At 38.5% G+C, this 23,699-nt stretch overlaps 1 protein-coding gene across 2 annotated transcripts in view; it reads left to right on the top strand.

Moving 5' to 3' along the window:
* The window catches only part of LOC139130347 (histidine--tRNA ligase, cytoplasmic-like), a 79,286-nt gene that overhangs the window by 2,071 nt on the left and 53,516 nt on the right, over positions 1 to 23,699 (top strand). The window contains exons 2-3 of one of the 2 annotated variants that reach the window (XM_070696113.1): positions 7,623 to 7,706; positions 16,324 to 16,443. In XM_070696113.1, the coding sequence (XP_070552214.1) occupies positions 7,623 to 7,706; positions 16,324 to 16,443 (204 nt within the window). Of the gene's footprint in view, positions 1 to 7,622; positions 7,707 to 16,323; positions 16,444 to 16,576; positions 17,967 to 22,216; positions 22,352 to 23,699 lie in introns of those variants that run through there. The other variant, XM_070696114.1, reaches the window with a different exon arrangement.

Here is a 23,699-nt window from a genome sequence, read left to right as displayed (position 1 = left end):
GTGAAAAACACTCGGGTCTCGTGTACGATGACGTCAAACAGAGAAAAATACCATGGGATTATATATAATGATTTGTGGTAGAAACACGCTTGACTGTAACTAGTATTTGTTAAAATGAAGTTAACGTTTATTAAAATTTGTGAATGAGCCAAAAAAGTGTACTTTGTGAAAATTTTAATAAACATTGGTCAGATTGTCTTCGTAAGGCAGCTAAAATAGCATATTAGAGCCATGAGTGAGTCTAAAAGAAGTTGTGATATACAGATCTTGTAAACAACCAGCCTTTCATTTACAAAATGCAGGATGACATAAGTATATTCACAAAAAGTATCATCTTCATAGACAGCAAACTTTGCGGCTTAAAGGGCCTATGACATGATTTCCAAAGTTTTTATTTTTTTCCTTCAAAAACTCAGCTAGGGGACCTGTCTATGGATTGCACATTGTGTCAGTTCAGACAGATGTGCGCGAAGGGTGAAATTGACTCCTTTTTCATGCCTGGTGATCAGGGGGCCTCTTTGCACCCGAGCCAGGCAGCAGTATTTGCATATTGAGCAACAGGTACAATTGACGTCATTTGTACCACGCTAGTGTCATGAAAGTGTATTTAGCGGTCCTTGCGTAAATTAGACCACAAACAAAGTCAGCTATATAGACAGTGCTCACAGACGCCCAGTAAACACTGGCAAGGAAGCCACACTGGCGGTCCAGCTGCAGGGACTTATCAAGTTGCTTGCAGCGAGGACAGTGTTGATCAGTATTCAGAAAGTTAGTGATTTCGAGGACTCATGATATCGTTTTACAAGCTGTGTGACCTCATTAAGTGAAGTGATACTGCTGTCCCGTTTTAGATAGGTTGTTTGGTAGAAGCTATTTTGGGCTATACAAATTTGGCAAAGTTTGCCAGATCACACAATAAAAGGTGCCGAAACCAACACACTAGACAGCCCATATGTCCGGTAGGTATAAGCGCCAAACATGTCGAAATGTGGTTCTATGATTGTCGTCTATTAAACGTGACTTTATATCACGAAATATGTAGGGTACATTCAGTTTTTTAAACACATTGAAAATGAAGTTTCAAATTATCAACATTTAGCCCTTACTCGCTTTCCAAATACGACGTCAGATAACTGCGATAGCAGTCCGATTACTACGCACTCAACACGGGGTAAAAAATTTTGCAACTTGACCCACTAAATACCACTTCCGTCGTGTTAACAGTTTGACGATAAACACAAAAGGTACATGGTAATAAGAATTCGTAGTGCTCGTCATTTATGAAACGGCTTTGGGCGAAATTCACTACTCTTTCCGAAAACTATCACTCTGAGTGTAGCTGTGTTGGACGTCGACCTTTGACAGAACTATTATTTCTTTGGACTGCTTGGAGCATGAGACAAATGGTGCAATCGACCCATGTTCCCGTGCATTTTCAGAGCAAACAAATCCTGCAAAAAGTGATGTGTTAGGCCTATTTTGTACATGTTTTGATGAAGAAAAACAAAGAAAGCTTGTCGCCGCATTGTCGGGTCGCCATTTTGAATCGCCGTCTTCACCGTTCACGATTGTGTAGAGACGGGAAGCTTCCTGCCGCAAATGTTTCCCAATGAATGAGAATGTGACATCGACTGTCATCCTTCTTGTAATGTTTATTTCCCATATTTTGCACGAAAGCATAGTACACCTAATCAGATAGCCTGACAAGTCATTTTAATTTCAGTCATTTTAATTTACTCTATCGGCAAGGCGATCTTCCCGTACGAGACATGTGACCGTTGTTAATCTCCTGAAAAGACCATGTCACTATAGCAAACTAAACACAAGCTTACAATCTTCTGTCGTGCGTTGCACGCTGGTGTACGTTCTGAGCAAAGCATAGACAGGATTCTTCCCCCCTCTACTGTCTATGAGCAAAGGAAGGCCTTGCCTCACACTCTTACGGACATACTATGAGATTTGCGAAGGTGTGAAAGACTGTTTGCCCGTATTAAGATAAGTCGTAGGCTCAACTTCGAAAAGCCGAAAAAAGTCGAACGAGTTGGGCTAGGGGTACACGCCCACCCGTAACTTTTACTTGCGTTTTATCTTGACAAGGGGGGCGATACGCAATTGCAAGACAGTGACGTAGGCTATCTTCAAGACCCACAGAGTGATTTTACGTTTGGTTGTATGGGGCATGTCATAGGCCCTTTAAAGGTCTGGTGAAATGGTCCCGTTCTTGTGACTGAATATCTTCCAGGGGGTCAATACTATTACACTCGCAACAGAATTGCAACCTAAAAGTATGCGCAAGTGTTAATTTTTTTTATATTTCTATGCGCAGCTTTCATGGGGTCATTTTGCGACACTCAGGTCACGCCCATAGCGGGGATAATGGCTAGCCAGTGTGACATCACAGGTGTGTTCATTTACATCGAATAGCGGTCCAACGCCGCCTTATCTCTGCCAGGTATCCGCAACAAAACACTGTTCGCGCTGCCCATTTGCCACGTTCGCCAATGCGAATCGAAATCCGAAGTGGCGAAAAAAAAATCGATCCTAATTTGCCACAGCGGCGAAACTGATTTTTGTTGAAAACATATGGTAAAATAAAGAAAAAACGTGGGTTTTTTTAGTCTTTTGTTTAATCTTCGCAGAAGTGAAACGGAAGTGAGAGCGCCGCCACTGTTTGGAGTGTGGTGTACAGCATGCATAAATGGCTCTCGCGAGAATTGAAACTTAGACACATGCAATCAAGCCCTCACGATAAATTTGACGTCATTTTCTCTAGTGTACAGCGGGCATAGGAACGCTCGCTCGCGAGAATTGAAACTTTTGCTATACATAGCAGACATACGCATTTTAATCGAGGCAACAAGGTTCGGTGTTGCAGTTGATTTACATTGCGGTCTAGATGTTCTGTGTTGTGCACTTTAATCATGGTCTTCAACATTCCATGTTGCGGTCGATTTGCATCGCGGTCCTCGTACGGTGGTCCGGTATTCCCGTTGTTCTTCAATTTAATTGCCGTCCCAACGACCAGTTCCATGTTGCTGTCGATTTGTATCAAGGAGGACTCTACCTCCATGATTTGTATCGCGATCTCTACGTTCCGTGTTGTTGTTCGTTTTAATGGTAGTCTCAACATTCAGTGTTGCTGTTCATGCAGCTGATTTGCATCGTGGTCCCAACCTTCCGTGTTGTGGTTGTAGTGCATTTTAATCACGGTCCCATTTACGTTTTAAGTTACTGTCGATTTGCATTGCGGTCCTGACGTTCCGTGTTGTAGACAAGTGCATTTTAATGGCAGTCACAACGTTCAGTGTTGGTGTTCATGCTGTTGATTTGCATTGCGGTCCCAACCTTCTGTGTAGCGAGTAGCGAGGCAGGCTCAGCCGAGGGACCGTGGCCGATCGTACGAACCAGAAGAGACAAGCACATTATGGTTCAAACACTCAACACTTGACGGGAACTTGAAAAAGTTTACAGTTGAGCTGTTCATGTTCTTGCCGCTGTCACAGCCACCAAAAGAACAACGTTCTCCCATAGTGAAGGAGGACACTGTCCTGATCATGTAAGCGGAAACCCTAGAAGTTACCCCCCGTAGGGAGCTTACGGAGGTGTGAAATACTTTACTTCCCGTTATGAGATGCGGCATCGGGCAAACTTCAGAAAGCCGAAAAAAGTCGACTGGAGAGGCTCGGGGGACACGCCCACATTGCATTTTCTTTTGCCATATTTCATAATCACGTGCGCTAAATGAAAAAAGAAATGAATGTAACTGTTTTATGGACCATCAACTGTATTTCTGTGATTTTGCAACATGGGCATTTCACCAGACCTTTAATGCAGCAAGGTCAGGTTATTAATTACCAACTCTTACATTTGTGGATATAAATATGACAATTTTGTTCATAAAAATGCTTGGAAATTTGGTTTGAAAGATTTTTGTTTCTTTCCACTGTCAAATTGTATATTTATGGAATTGTTTGTCTGTGTAAGTCAAGTAATGGCTTCTATACAAATCCCTGATTTGATGCTTTTAAATTTGGCTTAGAATGGCTTTAAAAAATGTACATATCTGATGCCACAAGCTCCTTGATATACCGGTATATATGTTTTTGTTTGGAAGTTTCCCCATTTGTCTATAATACTGGATGCTTGTTTAACTGGGTGACAGTTTGGGACATACCATTATCATGTAGGTATGGCAGCATCATTAACACAGGGCTTATTTTTTGAAAATGGCAGGAGAGCTAAAATTCACTCTCCTGAAACCATCCAGGTGAGTGGTAGGCGAGTGATTTAACAGCTCCCCTAAAAGTAGTCAGGCGAGTGAAAAAAAAAATTGTGTCATCTCTTGTGATTTGAATATGGCACTGCTGACTTAAGGAGAGTGACTGAACAGGTGCCCTGAAAACAGTATGGAGAGTGCATGAATAAAATTTATTACTAAAACAATGTGACTAGCTGTCTTTCTTATTGTTATGTAATAGAGAAGGGAGAAAATAGGGGTTATGTATTTTGATAGATGGAACAGGATAAGCAGTGTTCTCCCACCCAAATGTTCATAGCATATTGGCTAACTTTCAACATTTTTCGAACAATAAATATGCAAAAATGTGGCCTCTGTTGCATTCACGGACTAATAGATGAATTTATACTTTTTAAAAGGACATGTGACCTTTTCATGATTTTTTCATAAAATACAAGCCTTTTAAATATACTAAGACTTATGGTATGCACATTAGATACATTGGCATTAAGACAAAACCTACCAAGACAACAGTGCTGTCATTAAACATGTTTGGTTTTGAACATGGAGGTATTTTTTACCTCCATAGTTTGAACTACGCCGAGAACGCATACAGAACTAGATTTTACACTGAATCGTGCTACCAGCACTCCACAGTCAAGTTATGTTTCATTTGTTTACGTTTGCAGCCCGCTGAAACATCCTGCATGCTCGTTGGTCTTCAACCAAAGTTAATTTGGCCGATTTTACCACGATATATCAAAGTGATCACCAGTTTACATTCCACAAACCAAAACGATTTATCATAACAGCCACTTCGAGGTACACTATCCGCGGTGTGTACACTCGAAGGCTAAGAGGGCCGAGGGCTGCAACAGGTACCATTTTACGACAGTCACACAGAACTCCTATGCTGTGTGCCAAAATGTCGCAAAAATTTACGTCTTTCAAAGTTTTACAGTAGAATGAACTCATAATCGTTTCGCGATCTTTTTTTTCAGAATTATCGGGTATCTGTCCAACTTTTCAGAGTCAATTTAATTATTCTAAAGGACCAAGAGACCTAGCAGTCGCTCAGGCTAAACTGTTTAATCAGAGATTATGCATTTGTTTCCGCGAGTTACGACGTGTAGTGCCATTCATCATCGTAGACATTTTCTCCACGTTCGATCTCGATAGCGTAAGCAATATGATCCTCGTTTGTCACGCATATTTTTCCTATGAAATCTTGCTGCGGCAGGATAACCGTTTATGTTTTGAAGACTACGAAAGAATATAGCAGCCAAGAAAACGGAGTTGGTTTGAAATTGTAAGAATGAAGGGCTGTACTTTGTACATTTGTATACGTGTAAATTCCGAACCGTAGTAGTGCTATTGAAGTGTACAGGCCCGATGCCGATACACATCACTAGATGAGTGCTATTGTAATACTGTATCACATTGTTGCACCTTGCCGAGAACGTAATTCATACTGAAGTCAAGTGAACTGAATATTGAAAGCATAGTTTTATTCGCTACACTGTGCCTTGCGCGTCGATCAGAGGAGATTAGAGTATGTTACATTTTGGATACAACGTGTGCCTTTGGTACCAAAAACTTGGGTCCCAGCCGTGGTGCGAGCGGCTAATCGCTCTCGCGGAATTTGATTTGCGCGAGTGGTAGGCGAGCGGAGCGATCGCTCGCCTCAAAACATAAGGTCTGTTAACAGTGGAAGCTCTAAAGAATGCCCATTATTACATGTTACCTTTGTCTTTGATTGTGCAACCTAAGAGAGACCAAATATTGTTTACATTAATTCCATGCAATACAATATAATAAGAGGATGTCTTTTCCTTGGTATGGGAGATTGTATCACTACCAGGTTGCATGGTATTGTGTAAGTGCATGTGTGTGATCAACATTTGCTTCAGATTCCAACCATTTCATACTTTCATGGATTGTGCATCAAAATTTGTTCAAAGGCTCTTTACTATGAATATAACAAGCTAAGGTCCATGGAAGGTAATTAAATATTGTGTACAGGTAGAGTTGACTTTTCAGATCCTCAGATTCAGATCCTCAGATCACTTCAGATTCAGATCTGAGATCTCAGATCCTATAACTTCAGACGCAGATTCGGAATTCAGATTTCACAACTTTCAAAGTTTGATGAAATATAATGATAAATAAAATATAATTTACATTTTAAAAGGCTTTAGAAATTATTTTATTTGTATCTTGAATCTTGAACTTAAAAACTTCGATCTCAGAATCTGAACGTCATCAGTCGAAGACAGGGTGCGCATTGATTCCACTTGTCATGTGATCACGTGTGTAGGCAAGGCGAAGGTTTAGGTTAGTGCTGATATACACCCTCTGTAGTCAATACATAGAGATAAACACACCAGTGATTGAACTATCAAGAGCGCATGTAAATGCCGGCTATCAACTGTCCATATTTGACCATCGTTCGTAATATTGATGGCAAGAAATATAACTAATCAATGTTGGAGGCCAGTGACCCCGGGCTAGAATCTGAGGAGCTGAAAAGTCAACTCTACCATTTTGTACACACTCTGGCTTGCCACAGGCTACCAAATGTGAGGAAAGTGTCATAGAAGCTATTTTTGTGGATTTGATGAATTTGTTTAATAAATGGATTCTGTTTTATATATTGATGTTCATTTAAGGGAGGTTGTCGTTGTACCTCTGCTCAAAGGTTGCCAGGGACCCCTTTCCCTATGACCAATGTAAATACTGTATCTAGGGTACGTAGCAATGAATATTGTAAACTGTAAATATTGCAGCTATGTTGAAGTGATGTATCTGGATGCATGCATGATATACATTGTTTGTAAACAAGAAACTCACACACGTGCAGTTCCAATGACTGCCTCCCTTTAAATAAATGTATATTTCTGATGATAACATGAAATGAAATGGATGTCTTTGTTATTTTGATGGTTTACATAAGATAAATAAACTAATTCAGCACATTGTATCAACTGATATTTTATTTTGTACCCTGATAATATGCACTTCATCCCAACTCTAAACTCAGATGAGAAACAAAAAGCAAGAGCCTTTGTAAGAAACTGACATACCTATTTCATTATTGATATTTTTGTGACGTCTGAAAAAAGTGTCAAGAATATTGGAAGAAAATAAATGGCTATATTTCACCATGTTTCTCATGAGTTACAACTACATGACATGTATGTATATTATATGGATGCCATGAACGTCACACTTTGGTAAGGGTTGGGATGTAAGCAAGGGGTTTTGACAGTGATATGTCTTCACCAGGTGACTTGGTGCCATACCAGTACCGGTATGTTTTTGAGTTCAAATCTGATCAAGAATTTACTAAATAATTATGTGGAATACTTTATTTGAAATTTTGCAGGTCTGTGAAGAGATGGCAAAGGTTAAATTGAAAGGAGTAGGTCCAGATAAAGGCTCACATAAGTTTGTACTCAAATGCCCAAAGGTATGTCACTCATTTCTTTGTTTTACATCCAGTGTTGCTGCTCATGTTATTAGCTTCTAGTCTATTTATAGACAGAGAAGCTATTGGAGTTGAAAACCAGTGTGGCAGCAACTTCTGTCTGTCAACTTCCAACTTCCGTCTGTCAATATCCGTCAATGTCATGGCATTGTGATGGGTCATATCATAAACAGTTAAAAGTGAATTAAAATGTTCACTTGGTATACATTTAATTTACAGACGCCAAGTTGTGTATTTCACGTGCACTCAGGTCAACAGGGAACTGCATCATTACTATTTCAGGATTGTTATTTCTTGTTTCTTAACTTCTTTCCACATCCCTGATCGAACTATCTTTAGGCAGTTTATACTGTAGCTTAGAATTTTTCTGATTGATATATTTAATCATCTTTTTGGTTCTTTTGGTCCATATCCCACATGCTCCTACATCATCAACTATTTGCCAACAACTCCATGCCAACAACCAATTATCTGACCTGGCCACACATTGGAGAAGCTACAGCATCATTGACGATATTTTTAATTAATCAAATCAAACAATTTGCAAGAGAAGGGTTATTGCTATTTTGGGCCATTATTCCCTCTAAGCTTTAGTTGAAAGTGCCTTGTAGGTGGTAACTATAGAGTTTGCTATTTAAGGATGTACGATTGGTAACATTAAAAGTAATGTCATTTCTCTAAATTGTCGATTTTTGGATTTTCCTTTGTAAGAATTATCAAAATGTGTGATAAAATATAGGGATCACCGTGCTCATTTGTGAGATACATGACCATGAATTTTGCCATTTATGAGAAAAAAATGCCGAGTCAGCATTTTGTCACCAATGCATTTTCTATGGACGAAATAATTCAATGCTGTTTATCTCAAAATTTAGGGCAGTGACCATATCATTTTATTTGATCACTATTACAGTGTTTTGCCCAGGAATTATAAAGGTGGGACACAGTGTCCCATGATTGTTAAATTAGGGGGACACTGAGTTACAATAGGGGTCAATGTGTGAGCGAAGAACACAAAGCAAAGTCACCAAGGCAGAAAGGTATTGTAAACATGTAGGGCTGTTGTTTTCCATTGAGAATTTGATATCATGAATACATACATTCATTTTAAAATTAAGATTGCTGGACGTCTCCTATAATGGTTTGTGACAAAGTCATTTTAACCAGTTGTATTTACAGTTTTGAATTGTAAAAAAGGACATCATCATGATGAAATCAATTTCATGCGCATTTTTCTTTTATGGGGATTCTTGCCAGTTACTGCATTACATGTGTTTAACAGAAATAAAGAAGATGTTTCATTACACTAATGACTCCAGAACTACGGTAGAAGTGGTTGAAGACAACAGTTTGATGCACATAGTAACCTGTTTTTTTTTCATTACTGCTATAAAGTTCTCTTCTTTTTTATAATTGCTCCAATGACTGACAATTTTCCCTGAAAATTGCAAAAAATATACTTTGAAAACACAAATATCTGAGAGAACTCCTTGATCCTCATGATAGCAATAGCACATTGCCATAACGCTGTTTTGACAAGCTAGGTGGTTCTTGTTAAGATCAGCTACAATCGAGCTAGGGGTTCTTGACTATATACGGAATTCAGCATAGTGACCTCCATCTCTCTGGCTTGCAGACGATCGGAGAGTTGTATGAGATTCCTTCTGGGGAAATTTAAGGCAAATTACTACTTTGAAAGTCAGGGATATAGTGTTTCAACAAAATTGTGGGGTTGATGATATTTTTAGGTGAAGTCAAGAGCTTCCAGTACACCAAAATACACGTACAGTCAATTCCGTTTGATGCCATGTGCCCGGGTTAGTATAGTGACTGAAAATTTGATTCTCCGCACTTCACTATACATATATTTACAAGTAAACGTTTCATTCAAAGTTGGTGGTCAATAAAATTTGCTTTGTGAAGAGTTTGTTGTTCTTTTTACAAGCCTTCCACTTTCGAAATCATTGTCTGGTTATCGGGATCGTACGTGGCCTGGTATAGGGCTGCATGTTCACAGTTTACGTCACTGTTCTCTCATTAATATGCAAAAAGAAATATTTGTCTGCATTTTTAGATTATGCTTTTGAAAATTACGCATGCAAAAACAACGAAAACACATCTTAGTAGGCAACTGCTAGTGTAACAATGAATACTAAAAGGCGTATTCACGACTCAACGTACAAGCTGCAAAAACGGCCTTGTATGCAACATTGATAATATTTGTCCGCATTTCAAGCTGCGTGTCCAATGTCGCGTGCGTACAGCTATATTTAGTAACAAACCTGTAACCGTGAACAGTGCTATTTGAGTCTGTCCCCAAGGCTGCAGGGCCCAGTGGACGCACATCGCCTTGCTCATACCATGAATCCTAGACTGTAACAGACTGATCTTCCAATAGTGTTTACATTGTGACAAAAAAATAGACTAAATTTTAAATGTTTCATTGTCTCAATAGAGAAGCAATAACTGTATATCAAGTATGTAATTTGGTAGCTAAAAAAGTAGTCTCTCTGTGGACGCTGGACTTACAATTCTAGCCCTGATTTTAGTGCGTCCCTGTGACCCATGTCCGGTATTTTTGCGGGACATTGTTGCTAATTTTGCGTCAAAAGACGCAAGAACGCACTCTGGGCAAAACACTGCTATTATTTATTTCTCTAGACTGAGCTTTGTGCAAATTTACATGAAAATGACATAGTAGAAATTGATTTTCCAGCAAATTCCAATGTAATCCTATGGGAAGTGACAAATTCCACACGCGCGTACCGCTCGTACATCCTTAATGTGAGATGGCAACTTCATCTCCTCTTTAAACATGTATAATGCCATGTTTCTGTTGAAAGCTGAGCATGTCAAAATAATACTGAAGATCAATTTAGTTTCCAGTATTTAACACTTGTATACTTTGGTTCCATGCGGAATTCATGGATTATGTCCAGTAGGTAGGCAAGCAACAGAGTTTGGAATGAAGGAATTTCACAAAATCTCATCCTTTGAAATACGATATAGTGTTGCTTACTTTGTCAAATGTCGCTTTATTTTGTGTCACATCCTTGGTAATTTACTGCGTACAAGCTGTAATAATTTATTAGGTCCTGGGTACTCCTCGTTCACGTCAATATAAGATTTTTCAATCCCAAACAGCCAGAAATTCAGGGTCTGAAGGGCACAATCTGAAGAAATTAAGTACAACTAGAAAGCATTTGCAAGCAAAAGCGAAGTTCCAGAGACCAGAGCAGCAGAAGAAAAGAGCATATGTGACGAAGATTGGTGCAGAATGAAAGAGTGCTTGGGATTTTAATATGCATACACGTACCTATAGTGAGGGCTGAAGTTCATAGAGCAGTGGATCATGGTAACTGTAGTATCTGTATGATATGGGCATTGTAGATGGCAGAGTTGGTAGACTTGACATAGATATGGTCTAGGAGGCTGCCTTTGAGTGTAGTTGGTTTGGTGATAACTTGAACAAAGTTGAACTTTGACATAACCTCTTTTATAGGGTGAACTTGTTGTAGAAAGAGATTTTCAATTACAGTACAACGTAGCTGCAGTACAATCATTGGAGCTAAGTACGCGACCAAAAAAAGTGGTGAGGGGGGGGGGCTGGAGGAATTCAGGGAGGGGATTCGAAAATGTTTGGGGTAGTCGAGGGGGGGGACTTGAAAGTTTTGCTCTGCCTATAGGGGGGGGACCTGAAAATATTGACTCCCAACATTTTGATGTCGTCCAATGGTTCTAATGTTAGAAATAATTAAACAAAATCTAGAATCGTTTTGTTATACTTTATGTCTTAAATCTCGAAAAAGTCTAAAAATATATGAATGCCATTAAATTTTCGTAGAACAAGTTAGCCTTGTAATGGGGCAGGAGCTTCAACTGTTGATTATTTTTCAATATTTTATGCAATGTATCAAACACAGTTTCTCGGTGTCTCTCTACAGCATGCTGAAAAAACACAATATTCAGTTTGTCAACAAAGCCCGTTTGTCTAAATATTGGTGATAATTGAATGATGCAAATGCATGGTACACGTAGGCTGTGTTGGCAAGCTGAATACTGGATAGCTCAACATTCTGTAGGGAATAGAACAAGAACACAATTGTATAAACTGAACAAAAATATTGTCAAAATAAAAAGTTAATACAACTACTGCCCTGCTACTACATACTGGCAGTGACAGTGATACATGTAGCTCTGACTCTGATGTAGTTTAAGAAGAGTTTCGGTCATAGGACACTCAATTGACAGTGAAACATACATCTACTTGTACACAAGATCCAGCCAGAGAGTAACACATAGAAGACTAGGGGACTAACAGTTACCATGGATTTTTGAATTCTGGCATATGAGAACAATCAAATATTTGAGAAAAAAGATGGGGTCACCATAATTGATCTTATACAAATATACGATGAAAAGTCAGTTTTTCTAAAATCACTTAAAATCAATATATAAAACCATTCATTTCAAGTTCATGCAGTGAATGAATTTTCATATCTCATTGTACCAATAACACAAAAGTAAAACTTTGAATAGTAAAGACTCTAATTTAAATGGAAAAATGTGTGACTAAATGGAATCTTTTATTTTTTATCAAATTTGCCATTATTACATCCAAAATCTCTGAGATTAAAACATTAATTTCACGGAATATTTTAACCTTCATTATTGTCAATTTTGTAAAACATTTTATAAGCGGCACCTAAGTTGTACATGTCTTGTACTTTTGAAAAAAAAAAATTGGTAGATCACTGTGCTCATTTTTTCACAATTTGGTTAAACGTAGCTAGGAATACACAATTTTCATACTCTCTCATGATTGTCATTTAGTGTGCTTTTCAGCTGGTGCCATTGAACTTGCCAGAGGTGAATAAACTCAAGTCGGCTTAGACTGAGAAATCCAAAAAGTGTACTGATGCATTTAAAAATGAATCAATTTAAGAACTTGCCCTAGGTATATGGCTCTACAACCTGCTGATAAGAGATAGTGTTGAACATTTGCGTGCAGAACGACACATTACATGTTTTTTTACTCTGCGTGCATTCCTAATAAATATGCGGTTATATGGTAATTGGGGGGGGGACTTGAAAATTTTTGAGGGTATTGAGGGGGGGGGACTTGAAAATTTTTGAGGGTATTGAGGGGGGGGATCTGAAAAAAAATAAGATTTCAATCGCGATTCCTCCAGCCCCCCCCCCCCCTCACCATTTTTTTTGAACGCGGCCTAAGTACGCGACGATACATAGCGGTAACAACAGAATACAACTAAAAGCAAGGCAATCTGGGGAATTACAGTACACGGATTACAAATGCCTACATGTATGGTAAAAAAGCAACAGATACATACGGGGGCGACAATGCTTGGAAATGTATATCAGATGAGGGGAGACATCGGACCTAGATCGTTGAACTTGACAACTGAGGCCACATGGCTACCCACTCAGCTCTGGACAATCAACAAAGAAAGCCTCGTATATGTATACAAATATCTTCGGCAAAACTAATAATAAAGTTATAAAACCCATCTTCAAATTGCGATCGCTCTCCGAAACGTCACAATATCTAAGCTCTTGAACGATCACGCTCGGTCGCTATGCTTGAATCATCGCAAAGCAAAAATTCAACATGTCCGCCAGGATCAGTTTTAACCAGTATCAGTAAGGAAGGCATATGATGTAACAGTATAGCGCCACTTACGGTGGATATTTAGAGAAAAATAAAAATCAAAAAGCAACAAAAAAGAAAGCGAAAGAAAGCTAGAATTATTAATAGCTGAACGCAATTTGATATTTGTGCAGTGCAAAATAAAAAAAAATAAACAAACAAGAAATGCCTGTGAAACCTGTCCGAGCTGAGCGATAGCGTTTTGAAATGCATTCTGGGTAATGAAGGTAAAATTTGCATATAGCATGTTCTATGGTAGTAATACGAGAAATAGAGAAAGAAAGAAAGAAGGAAAGTGAGCAAAAACTAACAGTTCCAGAGCTGGTCTCTGGAACTAATAAATTTTCATCCAGAATCATTCACGCATTGAAAATTGTGAACTTGACACTTTCCTGAAAAAATTTGGGATGTGTTTGATTTCCAATCTAAATGCCAATAAATGAAATCAAACTTACTTCTCGCTACGCTGGTTCACTCTGTGTTCACACACGTGAGCTAGTGTCGCAGCGATGTCTGTATGTGTCTGTCTGTCTGTGTGCTTGATATCTCAAAAACAGCTCGTCAGATCAGAATCAAATCTCGTACATAGATTTAGTTTGCAAATGGCAAGAACTTATTAGTTTTTGGTGGGTGTGGCTTTCTTACTTTTTGCCCATTTGCATAATTAATGATTTAGAAAAAACATATATTGACAAAGACTGTACACAATTTGATGAGACTTGTTACAAATGTTGATCACATCAAGCTGTGAAAGATATTAAGGGGTGACATAAAAGATAATGGATAATTTGCATATTTAATAAACTTTCCTAATTAGATATGTATATCTGAATTTACTTGACCAAAGTTAATAAAACTTGCTATGTACTTTGAAGATACTATGATATATCATTATTGAAAATCATTAAGCAGTTTTACTTCAGCTAATTCCGTATTTACATATTTAATGAAGTGGAATCTGTTTTATCACAGATGTGTTTTGTGATTACACCTAGCTATCTGCCTTCCCTACATCTTCACCGTCGTTCCCTTAGCCAATCAGCTCTTCTACCTATGACTGTTATCAATCCTCCTTCCCATCCAATCAGCCACGTTTGCACACGACATTACATCATCAAGCCTTTGTCTCAACGCTCCCATTCATTCATTCATTCATTCAGCCGCTGGGTTCATGCCACACCAGCTCGGCCAATCCCACCACCATCCCCTTTCTCTTCCTCTCATTTTCCCTTTCTCTCAAGTGTCCGGGCTTTGGATTCCATCCTGACCCCCATTTCTCGGGAATTCCACTCCTTTCCCACATTTCGGCCTCTCAGGATGGATTCATTATCAAGGTCATTCAGACCTTGACCCAAAGGTCACCAATGACCTTTGCTCGGCTTCTTGACTGAAGGGGTCCTCTCCCATATGTTTTGCTCATATTTTATTGTAGGTTAGTTTGCTACTTTTATTTTGACTGTTTTGTATTGTAAGTTTTGTTAGTACTTAGTTTGAGATCTGCGAGGGCACTAGTTCTATGCCCTTTACTGCTTTAGATTTGCCGTTTCATTTTGTGCTTTATCTATACTTTGTCGGTGTTTCCGTTCTTCTTTCCCTCCTCTCTTTCCCTCAACTTAGCGGTGGTGTATTCACAAACTTCACTAATTAGGGATATATATATCCGAAGTTGATGAAGTGCTTTGTACATTAAAGATACTGTGATACAACATTATTGAAAGTCATTTAACATTTTGACTTCAGCCAATTCCTAATTTGCATATTTTAATGAACTTTCCTGATTGGGGATATATACTTGGATTTAGAATTAATCTGTGGTGAATATTATTCATTATGTTGATCATAACACTTTCAATGAAGTTGCAAACATGTGGCAAAGGTTCAAATTTACACATAACTGCAATATATAATGAAACACGTGAGCATTTTCAGTTCATATCTGGTAATAAAAAATATGAAAATTATTATAAATTTTACTAAAATGTATGGATATTGGTGTTGTTATTGTTGTTGTTGTTGTAGTTGTTGCTGTCATCTTTATCATCATGCAGCAAAAATTCAATCCAAGGTTCGCCAACTGTAGAGCAGTAATTTGTAATACTTTTGTAATTTGTAATACTGCAGTAAATTGTAATAAACTTTGGAGTAATTTGTAATAATTTAACTAGCGCAATGTGTAATAAAATTTTGAGTAATTTGTAATAACAATCACTGCAGTGATTTGTAATAAAATTTGGAGTAAATTGTAATAAAGCTTTTTTGATGAACCAATCTCTAATTTGAATGGTGGTACTAGTCAGTGAGCAGATGCTGATTACATATCCGTTTATTTCGAGCAAACATGTTTTCTTTTAATCATGTTTTAGCACAGTCTTAACATGTAAAAGGCATAGATGGATTTTCAGGTAACAGACAGCCTTCTATCTATCTAATGAATCTAATGTATCTAAAGTGCTCTTCCCTACACACCCTTCCCTATGTACTCACTCTACCCTATATACACACAAGGATGCAACTTGCTCCTTGCTCTGATCCATGCAAGTCAGCTTTACTCCCCAAAAAAGTTGGCAATGCATTTGACAAATAAAATGTGCCACACAACAAATTGGCCTTCATATCTTGCTGCTCCAGACAAGAAAACAAAATCTGGCCACGGTCAGTGATCGTGGTCTTGCTTAGAAATTTACGGCAAACATAGGCGATGGCAAAATGTATCACAAAAACTACCGACTTTCTGGTTTAGCAAATGTTTTCAGGTAAAGTTTGGAGCAGAATAAGGTAATATGATAAATGACAGCTCGCCCAAGGCCAACATTTCACCATTCAGACGCTGCTCTGCTGACTTTTGAGCTACTATTTATTTGCTGCCATTTTGGCTGAATCATAAGAGATAATTTGTTGCAGTTCACTGTCACCTTTCACTTCATTTTTTAGGGTACAAGGGACTTTGATCCAAAACAGATGGCAATACGAGAAGGTGTCTTTGAGACGATTACTGCTTGTTTCAAGCGCCATGGTGCTGAAACCATTGATACACCAGTATTTGAACTGAAAGTGAGTATAACCTTGATTATTCAAGCCCTCAATTTTAGAAGTCTACACTTTTAAGTCTATTTGAATAGTGCAAGCACTTGCTCATTCAGGGCCTCAAGACATCACTTTTTAGCTCCCATCGCACATGTACCAGTGTTCGAAATAATCGGTGGCAATGATGGCATTTGCCACCAAAACCTGTCAATCTGCCACCAAAATTTTTTTCTGTTAGTATTTTTCTGCCACTAAATGTTTGGTGATCATGTCATCAATCCTACGGCTTGAACGAAGGAACACTGAAGTAACACGTGTTGTCTGACGGTGAAAAAACTCATTAGCAAAAAAACCCAAACTAATTGTGTTATTTTGGCATGAATGAAAACATAGCATGAATCCAAACTTGTGATTGGCTAATCTCCACATCGATGACAGCAGCTTTTGTACACTTGACATATTTTTGCCCTCTGTGATAGCTGCATATGCAGTCATACAGCACAAGATAAAAGCATGTTGTGACATTTAAAAACAAAGCCAAACCCTAGCCTGCATGAATTAAATATTTAGGCCAAAAAAAATAAGATCGTTTCTGGTCAGCATGCGCATCACTCGGAAGTCCCTGTGTCGATCCTTTTTTTTTTTCCCAAACTCCTGTGTATATGTAAATGTTAGTGAACTCGAAAAAGTCAGTTCGCCCGCTCCTGATGTCTTGATGCAAACAACAATTCAATTCGACGCCTTTGGGCAGAATGCTTAACGTACAAAGGATCAAGAGAAGACATCAGGCACCCGTGTAATGAGGTAATATAACATGGACGTTTGCTATTGATAGCGTGTGTCGTAGATCATGCTATTGAAATATGTTAATCTCTATTCAAATAATGAGTGGGACAAAGATCCTTCAGCCCTTTGGACTAGTGGATGTGATCCCACAGGTTACGCTGATGAGAGTATTTGAAGATTTGTCAAGGGGAGTACTGAATTCCGGCGACCGATTTATATTGGCGCCAGAATATGAGGATCTTCCTGTGGAATGCAGTGTAGGCAATTCAATAGCAGGTCAGTTCCAGTCTGTACCTATGTCAGTCATCGTGAGTGCTCTCACCGATTTCGGGAAGTATGTTCGATATGATTTAAGCAGGGACTCAGAAAAGCTGGGGACTCCTTCGTTGGCAGTGAAGGATGCTTTTAAATTGTTGATGAGTGGCGCAAGCAAGAAAACATGGCCAAGTCTACCACCTTTAGAAAGACCAAATTCTCGTTTCAAACTGCACAATGACATTGTGAAGTGATTACAGGACAAACATCTTGGATGGGATTACCACTGCAAAAGTCTGGGTGACCAGTTTGTCAACGTAACTGGTGATGCCTTATGGATGATAGATCCGCATCGAACAAAACTTTCTCTGCAACAGTGCCATATTCCTGAGTTGTACGATGGTTTCCAGGGTTACAACTGCCCAGCTATACACAGGCACACTTGCAAACAGCTACAGGGGGACAAAATGATGAGCATATCTCAGCTTCTATTCAACATACTTGAGCAGGTAGGGGTTAATTTTTTTTTTCTCCTGGTACACAATTTTATCATAATGTACGGTAGAATACTTTATTTCGTTTGAGTTTATTTTTGCTAAAATTCTGAAAATCACTGATTTTAGGCCAAAAAAAAAAGAAATGTTTCTGGTCAGCGCGCGCGTCACCTGAACAACAGCGTGTCACCCTTTTTTTTTCCGGTTTTGTGGCTGGCGGCCGCGGCAAACTACTTACTGATTGCTATGACACCAAACCAAAACGGCTGAAGAGAAAGAGAAAATTCTTTGGGGTGCATGATCAGTGACTGCATGAACAGTATATATGTGACTATATTGATAAAACTATAAAACTGACCAGTGTTTTATGTAGGCTGTGCGATTGCGTGATTCCCCCTCTTTGGTGTGCTGGGCGCCGCCAATTGCATGTAGAAGGGGTGACCCATTGCTCACTGCACTCAGCTGGCTGGAATGGCTGCTATCATGGGTGTCACACTTTGATGCATTTGACCCGTTATCGGCACCTGCTAATAGTGTGGCAACAGGCATTGTACAGTGTAGCAAGAACATTTACATGGAAGGGACTAATTTTAGTTCGATTTTGATACTTTTGGAACTGCTTCAATAAAATGCTGTTGAAACTATACCATGCGTAAATTTTCGTACGCTGATTTTGCATATGAAAGCCTATATAAGCCAGTTGAGAGTTACGTTCACAAAAGTTCATTGCCCTAGCCCGATAAGGTTTCTGTGTCACATCATTTCTGTACGATTGAGAAAAGGAGACAAACTGAAGTTTTTGTGCATCATATGAATGTCCATAACACTCTGAAAATAATTCTGATAGCAAAATTGACACGAAAAATTGGACTTTACTGTCACAGAAACATGTTCAGTGTAGACTGCACAAGCATAGCGCATTGAACTTTTAAGCAAGCTGTGGTGTCAATGGGCCTGGTTTTTGAATTCAGTGAACAGACACTGATTCATTTTTCTGGGCAAATAAACCCTACCTTTCTGTTTGTTATTTTCCCATTCTAAAATGACTGAAAAAAAGCAACTGGAGCAATCTGACATTGAGAAAAACTCAACTCAGCAAAACACAGGATCTGACCCTCTAAGTTGTTCGTTTTAGCTCTACTGAGTCTGCGCACAAAACTACAAGACCAGCTAGGTCACTACAAAAATACAGCTCACTGGTTTGCAAAGGGCAATCTTGATCCAAACGTACAGTAGTGAGGGGTGATATACGCAATGTAAAAATGTGACAAACAAGCACATTATTTTTTCAGAAGCTACAAAACATTCTTGTGAATTGCAGACAGTATAGTGAAAAATGAAAAAATCCCTTGAAGGTACAGTGGGAATGGCTGGCTGTTGTTAATTTTAATGTTAAGCCCTATGAAAGCAGACTTACAGAATATGTGCAAACAAACATACATAATATTTAAGCATGAGGAAATATACTACAATTTTTAGGGATATTAATGCTTATGAATATTAATGAGCTGTCCGCAACTCTTGGAAGCCCTATACATTCACAACAGTGATACCCAAATTTGTAGACTTTTGAAAAAATCTTATAGAGGATGGTGTAAGCAAGTTATTTATGGCTTGTAGTATGTATATCACAAATGACATCACTGCAACATTAAAACTTATATATAAGATATCATTAAATGTTTCACTTAAATCCCTCCAAAAATTTTAAAATCCCCCTCAAAAATTCCAGTAGAGGGGACCAATCCCCCCTGGTGTAGTATCCTAGATGAAACACTGATGACCCTCCTCCCTCCCTCGAGGGAAAAAAAAATTAAAAAACAAATTCGCGTCGCCACACCATTTTTTAAAGAAAGACCTGACCAGAAACATTTCTTTTTTTTTGCCTTACTTTCACTTTATTGTCAGTGTGTGTGTAAAGAATCAGAAATAAGTATTTTCACTGTGATTTTATTTTAATAATGTAGTACAGCAAAGTAGCGAAAATAATTTCCAAGTGAAAATGAAATATTCTACAGTATTATGATTGTGTTCTCAGTGTGTCTACATACCGGTATATTTGGGTGCAGGGTTGTGTTCATCTTCCTGAAAAGGATTTTTTTTAAATAAATGTTTGCCGACCAGGGGTTTCATTAAGTTTTCAAGTAGGGGGCCAGAATGGAAAAGTAGGCGGCTTGCAGCTGCCATGACCACAAAGTGGTTGTCGTCGGGGGAGGGTCTGGGAGGGGTGTTCCTCCTCCCGACGAAGGCCGGAAATACTGAAAAATGAGCTAAAATTCACTTTTTACAGCTCAGAGTCACTTGAATTTCTAGTATTTTACGGAGAATTGTCAGCAATGTTCCAGGGCAATTGTTTTCATGTCATAAAAGCCATTTTCCTGGGAGATTAGGCCTAAATATGATAATTCATAATTAAAAATGATAAAATGTGGTAATGTTGACGATATTTTGAACAAAGAAAACAGAAGTCTTTAGAGCGTCTATACTTTTAGGAGGTAAACTATAATAATTCACTATTATTAATGATATAAATTTGATATGTAGATGGTATTATACAGTGTTACATCTAGACAGGGGGATAGAGGATTCCCCCTCTGTTGAAATGTTGGCACCCTCAAATAATTTGTCAAGGGGGACCACTCTCCCCCAGTGAAATGGTGCCAGTCACACCTTAGAGGTACAAGTAGAACACATGAACTGGTGAAATGCCCCGGAAATTTTCCGGTAAAGGGGGAAATCCCCCTTGTTGATGCCATCCTGGAGGAAACACTCATATTTTAAGCACAGAAAATGAGAAACTTGTCATTAATGTATAATGATATGCAAAAAATTAAGAACCCTGATATTTGGTATGGAAATGTGTAGATGAAGAACTTTTATACCACTGGGGAGGTAAAAACGATAATTTATATAACAATAATGATAAAAAATGACAATCATTACCATATTTCGCAAATAGAATCAAAGACCCTCAAAGTTATTTGACCATATGGGTATGCACAGTAAGAACCTTGATATAGGATTATGAAAATTTGTATGTTCAGAAGCTCATATTTGGATTTAACCTGACAACCGCTTTTGAAGTGAATTTAGAGGTCTGATCATATTTTAACCACTCTGGGCGACATTCTTATTGGCGTGGATAGACCGAAAAGCAGTACATATCATACGTACGTCCAGCTGGTTATTACCTATATACCTTCAGTCACATTTACGCCTACCGCAGTGAAACACAGGTCGGCTTACTAAAATTCGAACTGTAATCGGGAAGTTTTTTCATGAGAAAAAAAATCAGGTCATTGCCTTCGAAAACAGTTTAAATCCACGTAATTATCCTTCTCTTGTTTCTTGGTCCACTTCATAACCGAAGATCGTACAGAGAAGCTTGACCTTGCAATCGCTTCCGTCTTCATTTGCTCATCGACCATTTTGAGTTGAGCTAACGACGGGCGACAGGTGTAGTATGCACATTTTCATTGGCGTATATAAAGGTCACCACATAGGAATTAGCAATTCAGGTAGCCAATGGAATCGTCTGTTGCAATTCCGATTTTTATTAAGGCGTTATACGCAAGACCGCATCGTAGTACAAGGCGATCGGAGTAGTAGTGTAGTCTCTCGTCTTCTAAATTTTTTTTCACATAAAAGCCGTTGAAAAGTTTGATTACACAGCTTGTGGAACTTGTCCGTATCATTTCAGAAGGTAAAAAATATTTTAGCTATGAAAGAGTTCAAATTTTCCGAAAAGTAGCTGGTGAAATCGTGAGAGTAACCGGTCAATTTCGTCGGCTGCCGGCTCTTAATGAAACTCCTGCCGACTAAATTTCTATTTTTGTGGGGTTCCCTTCATATGTAGTTTTGATAGAATGCCATTTTTGAATCTCTATATAAATACTCAGTGTCTTTAGTAAGCTGTAAGTCAAATGCACGGCAAGAGGAAATATATTTATTCAGAAGATTGAAGAAAATGAGAGTTTTGGTTTTGCAGATGAGATACTGCAGCTTTTTATGTTAGATATTTATTTTTTTGTATTCATTTATTTCCGAGTCATATTTGCAGAGGAAGTAAGGGTGGGACAATATAGTAAATGGAGATCATTTTGATTTTTGTTTTCTTATTTTTATATGTCACACAGGTAAACTTGTAAGGGAAATGTGGTTCAGAAAAAAACAGCATTATGGACTGTGTGTATGTGTTTTGTGTGTGTTTTGAATTGGTGTTGTACCTGTATTTTAATCATTTTGGTATTCTTTTATTTCTTCAGTCATGGATCATTAAATATGAATGGAAAGAAGTCAAAGATGGAACAAAGTCACTGGCAATGGCATTCAACAAATATGCTGTTTACCTCAACAAACAAGCAGAAGTTTCATCAGCTCATCATAAGGCAGAACAACCAGTGAGATATTTTTACTCTTTCCTTTTACTTTGATGTATGTAATTAAGTTGTTTTCCATTAACAATTTCATGATAAGTGATGAAAAAATTATATTTTGGAAAATGAGATATCCTGATTTTGTAAAAAAGTGTTTGCATTGAATAACAAAACATAAATATTTAGTATATGTTTTATACCTTTTAAAAATGCAGATCAGACAACTTGAGGATGCTATTGGGATATTTAACCTGCCAACTAGTACTGCAACCTCCCTGAAGACAATTAAATTGGTACAGCCATTTGTTACAGCCCTCCAGAAGAAGGATTTTTTCCAGTTTGTTTGGTTGAATGATTTATTGCCACTGGACAGAAAGATACGATTTGAACGCCAAAGCACTGAAACAAACAGGTTTGCCTATTAAATCAGTACCCTCTACCTATGCACCAGATGGAAACCAACACTTCTTATGGAAAGAACCAGTAGATGTATCCCCTGAATTGGTGAAGACCAAAACTGCCCAGATTACTGTAGAAACAGAAAAATTGGCTCCAAAATATCATACACGACAAATGAGAAGAGAGTTTGCCAACATGATTGGAACTCTTGCTAAGGTGAAACCATCTGAGGGAAATGTACTGTTTGTTGACAAATGATTCTGCTGCCCCTACAAGACAACTTGAAGCACAGGCTGATCAGAGGGTGAAGCTCATGATAAAACTAGGTGATCCAAAGATTGTCTGTGATCTTCATACCCTCAACTCTGGACTTCCTCCTGTCTGTGGAAAGTTTTGGGAAGTCACTGCAGAGTACATCAATAATGTGGAAGAGACAGCTGTACATGAACGACGTCATGAAACTATCAGCTACTTGGCAACTGCAATGAGTGTGCGTCATCTCCATGAAGAGGTAAAAACGAAGTGTCCAGATGGTACGCCAATTCCCTCAAAGCAGTGGTTACGGCTTCAGTTTTGGCCAAAAAAACCATACACCAAAGCATCACTGCAGTACACTGGTCTGCTAGAAGTAAAGTACATGGTTCAGCAGCGACAGGTTAGAAAAGCACACATAGATTGTCATTATGCTTCAGGACACTTCTGCTATCTGAAGGAAATGCCAGTTTACTTCCGGGATCACATGTCTCTCATCTGCCTGGATGACAAACATAAGGTGAAAGTTGGTGAACCTGGTGTACCAGTGGCTGCTGTTGACGGGGGAAGCAAGTGATAGTTCGTATCAACCAGACCTTTGCTGTGGCCGACCATGATTTCACAATACTGACTATCACTCCAAGTGTTTCTCTGATTGTGGATGTGCCGAAGTCTATAATCGACAGCTTTTATCGTGGAAAGGTATTTGTTGGTCTCAAGT

The sequence above is a fragment of the Ptychodera flava genome, chromosome 4 (genome assembly GCF_041260155.1).
Source record: "Ptychodera flava strain L36383 chromosome 4, AS_Pfla_20210202, whole genome shotgun sequence".
Classification (NCBI taxonomy): Eukaryota; Metazoa; Hemichordata; class Enteropneusta; family Ptychoderidae; genus Ptychodera; species Ptychodera flava.
Note: the sequence above shows the minus strand (reverse complement) of the source record. Positions and strands in the feature narration are given on the sequence as shown.